General features: G+C 41.0%; 1 protein-coding gene across 3 annotated transcripts in view; it reads left to right on the top strand.

Moving 5' to 3' along the window:
• Positions 1-1,292: 1,292 nt before the first annotated feature.
• The window catches only part of TOX3 (TOX high mobility group box family member 3), an 81,697-nt gene continuing 64,023 nt past the window's right edge, over positions 1,293-18,966 (top strand). For 2 of the 3 annotated variants that reach the window (XM_057422809.1, XM_057422806.1), the window contains exon 1: positions 5,838-6,543. In XM_057422809.1, the coding sequence (XP_057278792.1) occupies positions 6,442-6,543 (102 nt within the window). In that variant the 5' untranslated portion in view covers positions 5,838-6,441. Of the gene's footprint in view, positions 1,386-5,837; positions 6,544-18,966 lie in introns of those variants that run through there. The other variant, XM_057422808.1, reaches the window with a different exon arrangement.

The following is an 18,966-nucleotide window of genomic DNA, read 5'->3' as shown; positions in this document are numbered from 1 at the left end:
GTAATCTTGATCGTCTGGAAATATTCTTCACCCTGTCTCACTAAGACTTTTCAGATAAGTTTCATTAAGATAATTATTTCAGCAAGAAGATTTAGTTCTACTGTAAAGTGAAAGTTTCTGCCTGAAAATTTCGTCTAGACTAATACAGAAATGTAAAGAATTTGGATTGCTCATGATGAAGCTGTTTTTCTTTCTGTATACACTGTCCTCGTAAATCCCCTTTAAAAGGCAGATGCCAGCAGCTTTTTTTTTCATCCTCTTTTAACAATTCTTTTAGTTTAAATTCAACACAGGTATGAATGTGGAAAGGGCTGGAGGGGAAAACCAAACAGAAACATACTACACAGCTTCCACAGCTTTATATGAACAAATTATGTAATTAAATTTATGTATGTATATATGTACATATGTATATATGTCTGTATATATATACTATCTATCTAGGTACCTACCTACCTACCTACCTAACCTCACACACAGAGATCCATCTTTAACCAAGTTTTCATGTCTTGCTTTAAAATAGCACCCCTGGAAGAAAGGAATACATTACAACAATTTCTTGGTTTCAGTTAAAGCTTTTATTCTTTGATGCTAATCTAGAAATAACACTGTTCCAGTCATTGTTCTCTGAAAGAAGTCAATTTTTACATTACTGGACAGTTCTTTTTCTGTTTTCAGTACTGCAATCAGTTTGTTTTTCAACGTGGTCTTTATCTCTCAATGACTGCATACTAGTATGTCAAGCTACTGTAACACTGCAGTCAATAGCAACAGGATATTCACTCTGCCAAAAAGTAATCCTATATTGTCCATTACACACAGGTTATTTTGGAGGGTTGTGGAATACTTTAAAGTGGCAGAAACCTTTTTTGCTGTAACATAATAAACATAGTTCATCATTATTAGTGCTTGTCTCTATTCCGTAAGCAAACACCTGGTTTTCTGTTAGAACATGGTTTAAATTGTTGTAGGTGAGTTGAGGCGGTGAAATAGTTAAAAGATTTCAGCAATCCAGAGAAACATCAAAACAGGCACATTATTTTGTTTTTCCCAATTTCCCAAGATAATGCATTTCCTGACTTGGGCCTGAAAGAAGCAGAATTTTCACAAACCAAAAACTTTCAGCTGTGATTTCCCCACCCCCTGCAACACTCCACATCTGTATTTTGAAATAGTGATTTGTCTTTTTTAAGGAATGACTACTGAAACTGCTTTGTATGTTGCTCTTTTTAAATCCTTTGATCTATAGTTTTCTAGATGCAGCAACTGAGACAAAGAGAAGGTAAATGATCATCTGGCAGACAAACAGTAGTCTCCAGCTCCCCTGATTACTTGGCTGCTCCCATCTGCTGGCTGACATTCCCTCCTTTACTGCAGGAAACATGGTCAGTGACTAATAAGTGTTTATTGATCTCTGCTTGAGATACTTGCTGAGAAATGTAGATATCAATGAATATTTGATCTGAATTAATGCTAAGAAGAAAAGTTTTTTCTTTACTGCCTCATTTATATAGGATATTCATGCCTGCATGATAAATATGCCATCTGCCTCTACAATCTGATGAGAAGGGTGTGCAGTCAGGTAAACTCTAAAGAATTATTATGCTCTTAATAATACTTCTTAGCCAAAAGTTACTAGTGTAGTTGCTGCTTTGAGGGGTAAGTCAAAATATTACTGATTCTCTGCAGCTGTACTTATAAGTAGAATATAGGTCTAATTCAAAGCCCTTTGCAACTAGTTAAAGGGGCTTCTGATTGATTCTAGGAGGCTTTACATTGTTTTCTAAACCATACCTGGTTGGTACCCCATCTTTCGTTTCTCCTTTTGTATTCCCCTTTTTATTTTGTGCCCTTTCATCCTCCACATCTGCTCCGGGGGGAAGGGGCTAAGACACTGCTCCTTAACAGGTGACACTGGGGATCTTGTATTTTTCCATCTCTTTTTGCTCCTCCCAGTTCTTAAGAGAAGTCAATAGACTTGGGCCCTGCACTGTGAAAATGAATGTCACATCTTTTTTTAATGTTGATTCTGCATTGTGAAATTAGAGCAAAGAGTCCTTGGTCCAACTTGGTTCATTCCATCCCTTCTCCTCATTTTCCTGCCCCTCTCATGTTTGCTCTTTGCCAGGAGGGGACTGTTGGACCAGGGACATTGGGGATGCTGAGTTGCAGGATGAGTTGGCGGGCTACCTGAACATTTGGATATTAGTGAGTCAGTGTGTCTGCTCTCATCTCTGAGGTTTCTTCCTGATTGCTATTTGCTGGAGTAAATCTCCCAGTGCCTTTGACTTCTGCATAGCAAAAAGAAAACATTATTGAGTCACTACTACTGTATCCATGTTACAGTCAGGGAGATGAACGCAGGGCTTGCAAAAGATTTTGCAGAGGCTGTAAAGGTACCAGTTAATGATAAAGCATGTAAGCCATAACCATTAAACACACTCTTGTGCTATGTCCTAGTTCAAAGAAAAGGACTCACCAGGCTTGTGTAGGAATCAGCTAGGCCTGAACATTAGTATTTACCTGTGCAAGTTGAAAAGTTTCTGGGCAGCAGTAAGAATTTGTGTATGAACTTTTACGTTTGTAGGTAACTGATTTACTCCAATACAATTTCTGTTCTTACATCAGAAAAGCAATTTGAGTGCTCCTAATGGCTTTTAAAATTGAATTGTGATGATGAGTCAGAAGAAAGTATAGCTGAAGACTGAACAAAGTCACAGTTTGTGTGTTACTGCCTGAATCATAATTGTTGACATCTGTAGACATACATTCAAACCTTTATGGAACAATGCTTTTCAAAAAGTTTCTTCAAAATCAAGGCTACCAGGATCAGGGAAAGTACTGTAGATAGATGCTTACTTTTATTAAACAAGCAGAAACAAAGGGGAATATTTACTGAAAACTGCAAGTACTTCATAATTCCAACTGAAAGAAAAAATAATTAAAATAATCCCCAAACCAGAGTTCTGCTGAGGGACCTTAAAGAGAATAACTTGAGAGAAGAACGTGTTGGATTCCTTCCAAGTGATATGCATAGAGAGATGTAAATACTTTGGCTCATCTTTAATGAACTCCGGAGATAAATACATTGTTACTAACAAACAGATTTGACATCATGCAGATGGATTTAAAGTGCACAGTGATTACTCCAGTTTACTTATTTAATAAATTATATTGAAGAGGTGTTGAGAAAAGTAAAACACACATTTGCCTAATATTTTAGTTGGTAAAATTCTCTCTGGCACAATATCACATTAAGCCTAACGTTTTGTTTAAAATGAAAAACAACGTAGCATATGTATCTGTTTCTTTTGTGATTTTCTTTAAATCACTCATTAATTTCACTGCAGTCTTACTAGTTCTGTGAAAGACTTAATTTGAGCACTGGGTGGAGGTGCCAAAAATGTGCTGGGTTCAGCTTAAACCATGACACAAAGCTAGTTTCTAGTCAGGAACTGGAATTTTTTTTTTTTATTTTTGTTGGAAATATTACCAAATTTCTGTATTTTAGTTTCATAATTGTATGAATAGACAGTATTTCAAAACTTTTCACCAAATACTATTTTGGAGATAAATGTTTTGCCTGGATGGAATTTATTTATTTATTTCTGACTTGTTCCGTTTCAATTTCACATTAACTTTCTGTACCAGTGAGGTCAAGATAGAACACTCTGGGCTTTTCTTATTGTGCCTGTTCTTTTATTTTCAGAAAAAAATACGTTGGGTACAGCATGTTCTATCAAAGCACTTCAAATCGCCTTTATTTACATCACCGTATTTGTTTCTCTTCTGATTTTAAGACTTCTAACCCAGAAGCTGCCACCACAGCACACTGTATGCCTCCTGCCTGTTACCGCCTACTCTGCAGGCTCCTTCCTGGTTCTGGAGCTGAGGCCATGGGACAGGAGAGGTGGGATGGGCTGCAATGTGCCCGTTAAGGCAGCCCCTCCTGGGGCACAGCAGGAGCTGTTGCAGCAGCTGAAGCGTGCCATAGGCCACGAACTGCCTGGAAGTCATGTCCTGTACAGGCCTGCAGCCTTGCCGGGGCTCCTTCAAAATGACAACAGGGCCAACTCCTAAACTTGGAATTGTTTGCTGTTTGTTCCTTGCTTAAGCAACAACAGGGATATGCTCTCAAGTTTATTTAGGAGTGAAGAGAACCTGAGGAGACAGTCTGAAATACCTTTATTTACACAGCAGAGCACCATCAAACTTGGTGCCAATGATCCGTGCCTGCACCCTAGAATCTGTTATTCTGACATGTGCACATGGGGTTACAGAAATGTTTGTCACCCAATGAAGAAAACAAAGCAGGTATTACTTTATAAACCTCGGTTGCAAGTGAGGAATTTGCTGTACCCATACGCCAACATTTTTCCATCCCTGCTTTGGAGGAATGCTCTAACGCAAAGTTGCACCCTGAAACAGACTCGATGTCTTTACTTCTGAATGATTTCTCTCAGAAGCAGAAGAAAATTTTTGCCCCAGGAATGGTGTGTGCCTGTGCAAACTCTCTGGGCTTTATGTTCTTCAACCACTTCCCTTCTAGCAACAAAGCAGATTTTGCAGTTTTTCTCCCTTTGGTTACAAACGGTTTGGCACAATGAATATGAAATTGGATTAGGTATTTGACAGAATATGCCCTTTTTTACTGAGGCATTTCATTTATCAGTTCACATACATTTTCCTAGAAAGTTAATTGTAAATACTGATGTATATCTGTGTTTTGTTTAACTCTGCTCTTAGTGCAAAATGTCAATTTACAGATCTTTCCTTGCTTCAAACTGTGACGCTTTAGGATCAATACCCAGAATAAGGATATCTCCTGTACTAGCAGGAGCTACCTGTGCCTGAATTTAATTGCTATTTGCAAGTACTGCAAATAAGATTTCTAGGAACACACTGGGAAGATGTTCTCTTTCAATATGTTGTAGCTATAGTACTGGTTTATGGTTTGCTCACCCTCTATCAGAGAACAATCATGTTTTGGAACATTACACCCCCAAGGCAGGCTGCCATCAGGAATGGGGCTGCAGTATGGGCCTGGGGTCTCTGTCCTTGCAGCCATGGATACGATGCACAGACCTTCAGGTAAAGTCTTGCAGCTGTTCTACAGTTAAACCTTGTATCCTTGTGTTATCATTTCTATTTCTTTTTTCTATAATCAAGTGGAGTCAGACTTTCTGGGGGGTACTTGCAGCTGTGTTACAACTGCGTAAGAATCTGCGCTAGACCTGGAAGGCCATTCTCTCGCTGCTACAGAAGCCTTGAGTCAAGGGTGTGTTTTCATCCTTCCTTGCTCCTTGTCTGAAGGGCACAAGCCATGAGGTTAAACTGCCTTTGTACTGCTTTAGTGTTTTGACCAAAAGATCTGGATCAAGGTTTGGGGTCAGGAAAGCTTTATGCAGGGTAGCTGGTAGAGCTGGGCAGCACCTATGACTGGCTAACCAAGTCTGGATCATTAGTGGGTGTCTTGGAATCAATATCCAGTGACTCTGAGGGCTCAAAGAGGTTTCTGTGGATCAGGCTCCTGTGTTTTAAAGTCCTGCTCTGGACAGCTTGTTAGACAAATCTTTTTTTCTGCCACCAACCTGACGCACCAAGGCAGCGGTGCTGAGCAATGAAGTGCGCTGCCAAAAAAACAGGGACAGAAGACTGGTGCGTAAAGCGGAAGTTGCTCACCTCGACCCTACCAGGGAATCGGGCAGCTCCGCAGAGACCGGCCCGGGCAGGCGAGCACCGGCCCCGGTGGGAGGGTGTGCGGGGAGGGGGGTGTGAGGGGGGAGCAGCAGGCGGGGCGGGGCGGGGCCCGGCCGCCCCTCCCGCGGAGCGGGGCCAGAGCGGCTCGGGCTGCTCCGGCACTCGGCCCCGCGTTGCGCTCCTGTCCCGGCCGGGAGTGCCCTGTTGCACTAGCCCCGGGGCGGCCGCCCCGTCCCGGCAGCCGCGGGGGGCTCTGCGGCTGCGGTGAGCGGCTCTCCCAGTCCCGGTCCCCGCCTTTGTCGGCGGCGCGGACAGCGGCTGTCCGTTCGTCCGTCCGCGCCAGGCGCGTGGTTCCTTTGTGTACAGCAGCTGCTCCTGAATGCGGAGGCAAAGCCCGTGGCTTGCCACGGAGCTTTTTAAAAATCAACAGCGCTCTTTTCCCTCCTCTCTTGCCTTCCCTTCTTCCCCCTCCCGCCGAGGCGGACGGGCACCCACCTGGGCTCTGCCCCGCGTCTCACCTCTCCTATCCTCTCCTTGTTTACCTGCACTTTTCAGCCGCCTCTTCCCCGTCGCCCCCCCCGACCCTCTCTCATCCCGCTCCTCGGGAAGGTTCAGCGATACGCAGCTCCGGTCCCTCGGCGGTTTGCCCGCGCCCCAGCCCCGGAGAAGGCACCTGAAGGTGGATCTATTAAAGCTTCCCGGCTATCTCTCCAAGTGCACTTCTTGGACCAAAGCACCGGCATGGATGTAAGATTTTACCCGGCTGCGGGGGGCAGCTCTCTTCCCGGAGACCCCTCCAACCTGGACTTTGCCCAGTGTTTGGGTTACTACAACTACAACAAGGTGATTACTCCCGCGCGTGTTCATTCCTCCTGCTGCTGCCGGGCCGGTTCCCAGGAGCCGCACCTCGGCTTCGTCGGGGCGGGGAGGCTCGGGGCTGGGGTTGCCGCAAAGCCGGGCCAGCGGGGTCTGCCCGGCGGCCTCCGGTCCCGGAAAGTTGGGGGCAGCGAGTACTCGCGTGAGACGGGAGCAGCGGGGCCGCAGCTGTCAGGCCCGGCCCCTGGGGAGCCACCCCGCAGGCCGCTGCCTCGGACCGGCGCTTCGGCTAAGCCCGAACCCCGAGCAGCCCCGCGAGTGACTCTGCCCCGCGGCCGGGAAACAAAAGGCAGCGGGTCTTCGCTGCGTGTCTTCGCTGCGGGCAGCCGTGCGCGGCTCCAGCCGGGATCGGCACAACTTTTCCCCGCGTTAGAGCCGGTGCGGCCCCTGGGCGGGTCGGGACGAGCTCTGGGGGGGCTACGGTGGCCCTGCTGGGGCGGGAAGAAGGGAAGGGACCCCTCCCTCCGCTCCGCTCTTTGGGGTGATCCCGGCTCTGTTACGGCCAATCTCTAGCTAAAGGATTATACCAAACAGGAGGGTTAATGAGAAATACATCAGCGGCTAGCGCGGGAGGTAGCAAACGGTTTGGTGTTGAGATGATTGTCAGAGAAGTTACAGTATCACTTCTACCTATTCGCACCTTCTCTGCGGCAGGAGTATTTCACGGAGTGAGCGTTACAGTCAGAAGCGATAGTCGTTTCCCAGGGGCTACCTGCATTTACAGAAATATGTTTTAACGATGCGGGGATGATTTGTTTCACAAATCACCCAAATCTGGGAAAGGCAAAGTTCAGAATGACACTGTGACTCACGCTATTTTGAAAAAGACTTAGCTGTTTGCACTGGGATGTGTCAATGGCACATTGAGGTATTAGCATTGGGCCCTCACACAGGCACATAAAGATCCCTTTCACACTGTGTTTTTCCTGGTGCTCTGTTTGTCCAACCTCTGGGGCCTTTTGTGAGGCACTCTTGCAAGATGCTGGGGAAAAGAAGGGTGCAGCACGAAGTCTTAACTTCTCTTAAAATCTGCTTTCTGAGAATCCTTTCTGAAAGAGTAGCTTAAGTTTGATGAAACACGAGGATCACTTTGAGAGAGAAATAACATGTTCAAAAAATGAAGAGACTCAGTAGCTGAAAAAAACTTTCTCCCAGAGAAATGGCTTCTGAATGGACATCATGGGCTTACTCCTCTGTAGCTCTTTCCGACCACGTCCACCATGGCTGATGAGAAGTTCAAGTGAGTCAGTTTGTCAGGTTTGGGGGCTGCCTCTGTGTTGGAAGGCACGGACCCCCTTCCACTCGAAACACAGCAGCACTGCGCGCACGGCCCTGCCTTGCGCATGCTCTCTGTGTGCAGGCTGTTAGCATGCTGCTTTGTTAGTAGTTAATATAGAAAGACACAGGAGGATGAATTAAAGATGAAATGTCAACCTTAACTTAGAATGCTGCTAAGGACTTAGATCTAAAATCCATAGTAAATGCTTACTGTTCTCTAATATGCCAACTAATTTGGGAAACATGCAGCACTGACTGGGAAGCAGCATGCTTACTGTAAATTTCACTTATTCAGTGACTTTATTGTGTTATGCATGGCAGGCATTTTTTCAGGCTCTGTTACAGGTTACTGTATGGGCTCTTTTTTAAATTCATTTTTATGTCCAAAACCTTGAACGTCTTCTGGAAGCCGGTAGTTTGTGTCCCTTAACTTGCTGCAAATGCAGAGTTACATGTAACCTTTTAACTGTATTTCCCCTCATCATACAATGAGAACAGAGCACGTATTCAGAAGTCCAAAGTAACTAACTTTTGACCTATTCAAAAACACATTTCAGTTGCTGTACTTCTGAACGTAATTTTGGCAAGTCACTTATAGGTCAGACTTCCAATCTGCAGCAGAAAATATTTTAATTAACAGAATACAGCAGAAATCTGCAGCAGAAAATATTTTAATTAACAGAATACAGCTCATGATGCATGTGTCCTATAATAGATATTTTTGTATGCATAAGGCGTGATTGGGAGCAGGCTTACACAGGCGAGGTTGGATTGCTGCTGCTGTGAGCTCTTCCTTGTCTCCACGAGGAAAGCAGCAACGTGGTATACAGGTGTTTCAAGGACAGAAGAGGAATTTGTGAATGAGTTCCTAGAAAGAAGGATCTTACCTGCATTAATCTAATCTCATTTTCTGCACTGTTTATGATCTGTAACTACAGGAATCATTATAAACTGTTGGGGTTATTTTTTTCTAATCTGAAAAAAAAGAGTATATTTTGAAATCTTCCCTCCCTCCCTCCCTCACTTCCCATCCATTCCATCCTTTTGCCTGTGTTCCCAAGGAAAATAAATGATTACTCTGATAGGCACTGAGATGACAAGAAGGCATAGAAAAAAAAGGAGTTGAAATATTTACTCCGCTGAAGTAAATGGAAGAACTGTTATTGATTTCACTGGGGACAGTATTTCACTTCAAGTCTTTCTGAAACTCATTTGAGTTTCAGAACCCGCTCGCCCGTGCCTGCCTCATTGTTAGGAGCTGAATTCATATTCTCCTTGTGACTGTGACATTGCCAGTGACAACTGCTGAGAAGCAGGAAGTGTGATAGCAAGAGTAAACAACTTGTGTGGTTGTATGTATGTGCAAAGGCAGAGTTATTTATGTCAAAATATTCTCAGGATTATTAGACATAGCATTGATGGTGTATGGCCTGCCTGTGGAAAACTATTTCATATCACAGTGTCTGAGAATACTGAACATAAAGCCTTTTAGTGTAAACACATTGCACCCTGTGTAGACAATGCTGTCTTCCACCTCCATGCCTTAAACAGATTTTCCCTTGACTGTGGAGTCCCTTTTGTGGGTACAGCACTGGCAAAAATATGGCAGACTGACCCATGCAGCCCCGGGCAGGACTGGGGGTCTCGTATTGCCCTGCAAGCAAAGAACCAGTAGCAGGAGGGGAATTGTGGTGTAAGTCCCGGGCTTGTAGCCGCACATGGTTGGGAGCTGCCCTGGCCCATATCTGCAGGTCCCCTTTGCTTGGATTCCTTCTCCACAGCTGCCTTTTAAGAGCAGTGTCATGCTTTTGGCGTTGGTTGTCAATACTGGGTAAGTAGACCAAAGTGTAAGGCATGTCACCCTGGGTTTTTTTGGGGGGCGTTAATTTTGAGTGTGTGATAGCCATTTGGAAACAGACTAATGTATGTAAGTATGCCTGCTGTTATTTGTAGTACAGCCGTTTCTAGAAAATTCCAGATTGGGATTGTTTCTGTTGAGAGGGTGTGCAACATGGTAAACACATGTAAAGGGCAAACGAAGGAAGGACACAGAAATACTGTGATTTGTCCAAGGTTACACAGTCACAGACATAGTCAGGGCCGCAACCAAGGTATTCTGAGATTCAGTCCGGTGGTTTGTGCTGAATCTCATTCACTCTAATAGGATTACTTACATGCTTAAAGTAAAGCATGTGCTTAAGTGCTTTGCTGGATCAGGGCCATATTTGATAAGTTTTCAGTTCTGGTGCGAGAGTACATAAATCGACCCTGCATGTGTCTGGCTGGTGGTGGTGGTTTGGGATAATAGTGATGCACCTCTGCTTCATGGAATTGCACTGGGGAAATCATGCCTGTTTCTAGAAAATTCCTGGTGTGGTATACTGAAAAAAACCAACAAAACCCACCAAAAAGTAGTTATAAAAAATTCTGACAGTTGAAAGAGACCAGCTGTTATAAACCATTCTGCTTCTGTTTTGAGCCCTTTTATTTTTCTGCAGATGGAGAATGATTTTGGACATTCTCTATAGTTTAGTTTTTTTCTAAACAAACATTTTCACTTACTGAGTAAATTACATGTCTTGTATTAAAAATATTTGGGGAGCTGCTATTCATCATAGCGAATACATTTTTATTATTATTAAAGGAACCATAATTCTTAAAATGCAATTTGAAAAAGGGAAAACTCCAAAACCTAAACGTGTACAGCTCTGTGCTTGAGTTACCATTATATTAAATTCCAGAATCCTTACTTCATTATTTAGCTGTCTGCATTCTATAATGTTTATCTCTTCTACACAGATTGTCCTTGAAGGATACAAATTTCAAACGTACATACCTTAATTTAGGCACTAGCATACATATGTGAATGTCAAAGCTTGATGTTTTTGGCTGAAATATTTTGCATTTTACAAAGGAAGCTCAGGAGGGTTATCTTGTTCTTCCAGAGGTAAAGCAAAGACAGCAGTAGTTTAGTAACGTGCTAAACTGGGGCGCTAAGTCATTTCTGTTAGTATGTGTTGTTAGGAAAAAATGGATTAAACTTATGCAAATGATTGAAAATTTCTCTTCTTACAAATTTGGTGTGGCTATATGTATGCATAGGTTTCTGTTTCATATAACAGATGGTGAGAGGCAATGGGTGCATGTATGCTGGTAAGGTAGAAAGTGCTGTGCTCACTCATCATGCCCTGCATGTATGCTGGTTTACACTGGGGCTCTACTCTGCTACTTCCAGGGTAGCCTGTGATGACTGGAAGCTGATGGGTGCTGTGGTCACGCATGTACCCGCAGTCTGACCATGACAGAGGCAGCCCCAGGTGGTGGGACAGTGCCAGAGAGCACCAGAGAGGTCCCACAAGATATAAGGTAGAGATGTGTAAGCAGTGACACAAATACTGGTTTTGCTGGAGACAATTTAAGAAAGGGATTTGGAACTTTCTGTTGCAGTATCAACTCGGTAAACGTCATTTTAGCCAGTATTTCCAATTAATCTTCTTGCTGAACTGCTGCTTTCACAGAACAACCCTCCCCTGCCTCTGATGTCTTGAAATCTCAGGACTGTGCAGGCAGCTTGTGTGGGGGGCAAAATAGTTCCCACCGTACTTGGCTGTCCAGTCCAGCACTAAAGATGTTGAATATGTGATTCTCAGTACTTGGAAGCAGTACAATAATTGATGAGTATGTCCACAAGAATAGAAATTTTAATTTGTATCATCACCATGGTTTGTATGATGCTATTTTTCAGGAGCAATCATCCCACAGGTTTCCTGATGTACTTGAAGAGCTAGCTGTGAAAGGAAGACCCTGTATGCCAAAGGTAGCAACTGTGCAAGCACCTATGCTGCTCAGAAGGAGCAGGTATAATGGCAGTACTGATTGGATTGTGCACTACACATTTTTTTTTTTATTGCTCAAATAAGGCAGCTTCTATATCCAGTGTATCATTTGTTATCAAGACATAAGGTGTTGGTTGTATTCAAAGTATACTTAGTTGATTTTAAAAAATATTTTTAGGTGTTCTTGTTACAATGGGTTACAATTGTATTAGTAAGATATATGTAATAATGTATGGTAATATATGATGATTGAGTTTAATGTGTAGCGATAATCTGAAGTATTTACAGCATGTGTGGAAGTGACCAGTGGGCCTGTTTAAAATAACGATAATTTGCAGCAATCAGAGCTCTGCATGCATGCTGTGGACATGGACACCCATTCGCACCTCTGCTCTAGGGTGAGGAAGTAGTGACTGAATTCACTGGGATGACAAGAAGCTCATTCCCATGGCATTGCCTGAATTGTTATTCATCCAGAGCAACTGAGTCCAGCCCAACCCTATAATGGATTACTATGAATTTTTAATAAAATCTAAAGCAGAAACACAGGAAATAACAGTTTATATTCTTTGGTAGATACCTGAAATTAGGGTGGCTGGTGTCAGCTGGAAGGCATTGTGGTTTTGTGTGGTGTGTGGCAAAGTGAGGCCATTCAAACTATGACCTTTGGTTTGTGCTGCAGGCTTTTATTAAATTTACAGTTAATACATACCTATATATTTGTTGAATTCTGGCACTTCCTAAAACCCTAACTAATGCTATTGAATGCTGATAATCTAATTTAAGAGAAGAATTTGTACAGCACTAATCCTATCTTTTTATCTGTAATCACATTTCTACTACCATAAAATTGAGTGCTGTTATACACACCTAATGGCAGGGTTGAGTTTTCAAATGCTTCAAACTCTTGCCTGATATCAGCCTTCAATACTGTTACCTGTCTGTGTGATATATTTATAGAGTGCCAGTCACCATAGTATCTTTGCGATGATTGCTACCAAAATTGAGAACTCTTGAGGTGAAAATCTAATCAGGACTTTAGATAACAATATCACACAAGAGCCTTCTGGTCTTTGCCACTGTGCTCCCTTCAGATGAAGACTTTGATGAAATCATGCTTGCTGCTGTGTTACTCATTATTTATTTTTTATAACAAGATTTCTATTTCATATCTTTTTTTACTGCATGTTAGCACATGTCAAACCAGTCCAAAATCTGTTTTGAATGTATTCTCCCTGTTTGTATTCGAAACAATATATTGAAAAATACAGGCATTGCAGGGCTGCTGAACTAGCAGAACTAAAAGGGGAGACTGTTGTAATAGAGCTGCTTCTGCCACAGGTACCTCAGGTATCCGAACAGATGTTTTCCTGATCATTCTCAGACACTCCATGATAATGGGCAAACAGGCTGAAAATACTGTTTTCATCACATTAAAAATAACATGAGTTTTATGAACTGTGTGCTGGAGATACGACTGACTCAATTCTGTTGGAATAGGTGTTCTACCAAAACTAGACAATATTTGTTATTGAAAATGAAAAGTGTTTTAAGCGAACAGTTCATCTAGTTTTCAGTTTGTATAGTTCATGTACCACTTATTGGCACAGTGTTCTGTTTGCTCCTGCATGGCCAGTTTGCCCGACAGCTCATGTTTTGCCTAATAGCCTGGTGTAGGTATCAGGGGGGAAAAGAAAACGGTCCATTCTCAAAAACTGGAAATTGAAAGCTTCCCTTAATTTCCCTTTAAGCTTAATTAACAAAAAAAAAATTCCCTTTAAGCTTCATTAACAAACAAAAAAAAGGAAAGAAATCCTCCCCCACCCTCACAGCACTTGTATCTCTGTTTTGTTTATTTTCCTTGGAGACTGATCAATGTGGGTATCTTACACTTACATGGTCATTAGATCATGCCTGCCTTCGGCATTTCATGGGGAGAAATTGTTATTAATACAATGTTTTATTTTTTCTGTTGTGAAGTTGCAGCCTTACTTACTGTCTTGCTCACTATGACTGTATATCTTATCCTTCTTAGCCAAAGACTTGTAAGAGCTAAGACTAAATCAAATGGAAAAGAGTGGGTTGTGACATCGTGAAGTTAAAAATGGAGGGTATATTGGGGTGAAATGCCAGGATTTGGACTGGCAACCTCTGAAGTAAGGGATCTGTTTGTCTTCTACTTTTTTTTTTTAATAATTTTTTGGGGTTGTTGTTATGACCTTATGTGCTACTGGCTGAGGTGAGAGCTGCAGGGCCAATAGCATGGGTACCTTCTCACTGTCCTCATCTGCTTTGCAGAGTATGTAATTGATTATGTAAAATCATTATGTTAGAGCAGAATACTGCTCAAATAGACACATTTACATTTGGATTTTCTTTTCTATGTATTTAATGTTTGACGAGTTGTGATCAACTGGGCAACCTAACGAAAAGGTTGCAAACATGTAAAATTACCGCTGTGGTAGGGTTTGTGGAAAATGAAGTTTACATACAAAGGTGGTTTTGGTCACTGAAAGTGAGTTTTCTTAATTTTTTCATTTGGTTTTCTTAAGAAAATTTTTCAAGAGAAAATCTTTTTTGTTCATGTCCACTCGAAGTGGATATAGTTTACATTGCAAATCTGTAAGCAGCTGATAATGAGAAAAAATTAAATAGGGATGTATAAACACTACTACGTTTTTAGTTTTGGTTTTGTTTTTTTTGTGTTGTGTTTGGTTTGGTTTGGTTTTCATTGAATCCATGCATGAAAACCACCTGAGCTGCGTAAATAATCCTTTCTATCCCAATGGGTCAGCTCTTACTGAAAGTCACATATAAAGTCACATATAGAGGTTTGTAGGTTCAGGACATATTTGAACACTTCAATATTGATTAACTGTCTAATTTTGATATGAAAGATTGTGTTAAAACCATGCAAAAATCAATTGCTGCATAGCAGAGTAGCTTATTTTCAGAGCAGATCATATTTATCTGCTGTTCTTTTATGCCACTGTCTTTATAGTCACATGGCTTATACAAACAGATGAGTTTTGAATGGTTTAGGATACTGTATTTCAGTATTAGTTTGTTATTAATAAAAGTGCTTTTCTTAAACTATACTTTTATCAGTAAACTTTTATTGATGGAGGATTGGCAGTCCTCTAGTTTTTCAGCAATTTACTTTCTTAAATAAGAATTTAATTAGGCATGGGAAAACAGTGATTGTGTTTGCTTTTGTAGGTTAATACTGCTACTTTTGTGGGTTCTTGGTAAGCATGTGGATGAATGGTAATGATAATAGGTGGTCATGTAAATAGGGGATATCATGGTATTGACTTGTTCTAGTGAAAAACTTGATAGTTGTGGTTTCCTACCATAACCCAACATGGTTCTCTTTTTGCCTATTTGTTTGACATGGTTTGAGATACATTAACCTTACCTAAAACCCCTCTATTCTATATGTGGCAAAACAAACAGAATTTTACAGAAGAACTTTAAGGAAAACCAAGACTGCTCTCAACACTGCTCACAAATGTAAATACATTGTTGGGTGCAGTTACGATAGCTTAATTAGATTTGCACTACAAAGTAATCATTAAAGTAAATATGTTTTGTACCTATGTGACTTTCTGTCTGTGGTTTTCTGAGAGCGTGCAATAACTGTATTTCAAATAAAATGAAGTAATTTGTATCAATTTATTTTGTTCTGCCAAATAATTTACAAATGCAAGATATTATTAAATAAAGGGACTTAACAGATGTTTCTGCTGTCCTTTCCTTCAGACATTTTTAAAACCTACTTAAAGTTATCTTTATGCTCCTGTGGTGGTGCAGCTGAGACCCGAGGAGCGCATGTGGTGTGGTAAATCAGATGTCATGTCATGCAAAGCAGCCTAGCTTCCTAAATGGTGGCTTGCATTATTGCTTCTGTGATAGAAATCTACCTGTTGTTTACGCCCCAGCAGAACTGCTGGTGAGGAAAGCCGCCTTTGTTTTGTTCTCGAACCTTGGTCTAAGCCTTTTTTAACATAATAGGTTTGTGCTGGGATCTTGGATGGTGTATGTAAGGCATGTAGGGTATTGAATGGCTTGTTGAGAATATGTAATTGTGGTTTCAAGGATTTTACAAGCAGTGATTGCCTGCATTCTCAGTTCTTATGGTTGTCTTAACTTAAGGTAATGTTTGAATTGGACATGTGGATCTTTGGCCTCAGTGAGGTATTTCAGGACGCCATCTTTTCCCAGTCATCATGCCTTATGGGGATGATGACTTGCTTCTGACATTTTGCCTTTGTGGAATCAGCTTTATGTGTGCCTTATTTATGAGACAACCTTTGGCGTGAGCTCTGCATCAACACGTTCCTTGGGTGGCTTTCTCTTGTCGCCTTGGCTTTGCTGCCTGCTTTGGCTTGGACCTGCTGGCTGATGGCACACAGCAAACACCTGAAATTCTTGGAGACACCCACAACTGGGACAACCTCAGTTGATGTGCAGCTCTGACTGAACAAGGTGAAAGGCTGGCAGTATAGTCTAGGGCTAAGTATAATTTAGATTAATCAAAGATCATAGGAAAACATAGTAGTTCTGTTCATTAAGTATGTACTCAAGCAGGTAAACCGGTAGCACTTGAGTATTTCACATAAATAGATTCGTGATAGTGTACAGCCTAAAGATCAGTCTTGCTGTTCTACCTGTAATTATTCTCAAAAGCCAGCTATAAAACTGCATTGTGAGCTTTGGTGTTCATTTTGCTGCAATCTGCAACTGTAGTTCGACCAGTTTAAGTAGCAAACCGTTTTTCTAAATTTTGTCGGCAAACAACTTGCGATAGGATAGCAGCCTTTTTCTGTCTTATAAAGTGTTTGAGTAAGGATGGCAAAGATTGACATCTATCAGCACAAATATATTGCTGGTGATAACGTGTCATACAACCATGCTGCCTATGTACCTGTATTCTTGTCTCTAGTAAATGGCAGTTTTTCAAGGGAGGTCTCGGACTTTGTCCTTTCATTAATAGTCTAGCAGAGAGTTTACATACTGGAGAATAATCCCGATTCTTCACTTGATAACAGAGTGTGGATTTTTTTTTTTATTTTTTTTTTTTTAGCTATATGGTGGTTTTTGGAAAGAAAATTGGCAGCTGTTACTTTTAATACATATAACCAATAAACACTGAATCAAAAATGCGACTCTTGTACAGTCGCACGTTTTTAAAGCACAAACAATGTGTGTTGCTCTGCATCAGTTGCAACAGTCTTCCACCACTTGGAAAAGGTGAGGAAAGGTTGTTTGCGACTGGACAGGATGCATACATCAGGATATGTACAATTTCTTTGGAGATCATGGGGCTCCTTGTCATGACTAATAATGTTTGGATTGCTAAATAACATCACTGTAATTTTTTCTACATCATATTCCATGAATTTGTGTGTTTATGCAGAATTATTTCTAGATAAAAGTTTTTAATGTTACTCCATCATGAGGCATAAATGAGAAACAGTGATGATAAAGAGCTTATTCATATAATGACTAATTGCAGGTGAACATTATGCTGTTATGCCTCATTCTCAATGTTTCTGTGACTCAAAAATTACAATAAACTCCATTAAAGTACCATGGCATCAATAGAGTATTTAAAATGTGTATGAAAAGATAAAATCTAGAAATCATAACAATATAATAGGTATCCATATGATTTTAGACTATATAAAGTGTTTGTTGATCTTCTGAGTTTCATTTATTCTCTGCATGGGTGAGAACTGAAATGAAGCATACATTTGCTTTCTGTCCCCCCAGATGTAACCTTTTTCTTTTAAAATAAATGTGAAAGTAAAAAAGAAGGAGCGATTTCCATGGAGGAAAATCAGTTCTGGTCCTTCAGAATCATGAGCTGAGACTGATGCTTTGCAGCTAGAGTGAGTACAAGCAATGCACCACAAATCTGACACAGAATTTTGTCAGTGAGAAATCTTTGATCTTGTATTTCATTTTAACTACAGTTTTTCCATTTCTTCTTACTTTGGTCTTACTGTTTTGCTTCATATTCAGCACTGCTGCGGTAGGAAGCAGTTGTCGCGTTCTCTGCTGCCAAAAGGAAATGGATATTTGTTTAGAAAAAGACTGGAGAAATGGCAGTGAAACACCTTGATGAGAAAGAGGGAATGGTGGCTAGAGAACACAGCTAAATATTTACAGTTTGAGGATCAAGTATTTCCAGAGAAGAGGCTGAAACTACATGTTAAAATACATGTCACTACGTTTAAAGATTTCCTGTACATTTTGGAGAACTGATCTTTGGCTCTTATTTGATCACAAGAGTGAGACAGGTTCATCCTTGCTCCTCTGTTAGGTTGGCTGATGGCATTGAAGCAAAGGAGCTCCTATCTGCAGTCTTTTTTTTTTTTTTTTTGAAATTCTAGTTGCCAGGGATCTTTGAATGCAGAAATAAGAAATAACACAATTTTAGATGATGGATCTCAGTATGTATGCTAGAGCTAGGCCAGTTGCTTTATCGATCCCAACTACTGGAGTTTTCTGTGTGAAGATGATTTATGATTATCTTTAAAAGAAACCCCAACCAAACAATCAATGAGACAACCTGAACTTCATGTAAGGACTGATTTAAAACATTCTCAGCTTTTTCTTTCTCATACCTACTTTATAAGATACTCCATGGATTCAAAAGAAACGGGTGCAGTCCTGCTCCTGCGCAGAAGCATGTATCCTCTTTGAAGAAGAGAGAGATTTCTGTTTTTGAGTTGAGCTTCATAAACTTGCTGCAAAAAATTCAACTCGGAGGATGTATTTTGAAGTAGTGGTTTCTTGGGCACCGAAAAGGATAAAGCCAATTCTTTGTACCTGCTGACAAAACAAAGGAATCAGTACTGATAATATGTTATGTGAGGACAGGCTGTAATGTTTAGACGTGTTTCTCTGGCTGCTGAAAAGCATCAGTTCTACCTGCCCTCTCATCCTTACCAGAAGCAACACATCTGCCTCACTGAAAATCCTAAAAATGGTCTCCTGTTGATTTTGTTTGCACCTTTACTAAATAAATAAATCATTATTATGTGTTCCCTGGCTTAGATACCAAATGAAAATGAAGCAAAATGTTACATTCAAGTTGGGAAGCTCTAGATAATCTTCATCTCTGAAGTGTGAAAGAACTGACACATAAAATTGCAGGTCTGGCAGAAAAGTTTTTTTTTTTTTTTTTTAAATAAGTACCTTACAGTTGGAGAATTTAGTTTTCTCAAGAAAAGAAGACATAAAAATCCTGAAGTGTCTATGCTTTAGC

The sequence above is a fragment of the Pezoporus wallicus genome, unplaced genomic scaffold (assembly GCF_028554395.1).
Source record: "Pezoporus wallicus isolate ANWC-B61680 ecotype Strahan unplaced genomic scaffold, APGP_CSIRO_Pwel_v1 contig_7891, whole genome shotgun sequence".
Taxonomy (NCBI): Eukaryota; Metazoa; Chordata; class Aves; order Psittaciformes; family Psittacidae; genus Pezoporus; species Pezoporus wallicus.
This window is presented reverse-complemented; position numbering and strand designations above follow the sequence as displayed.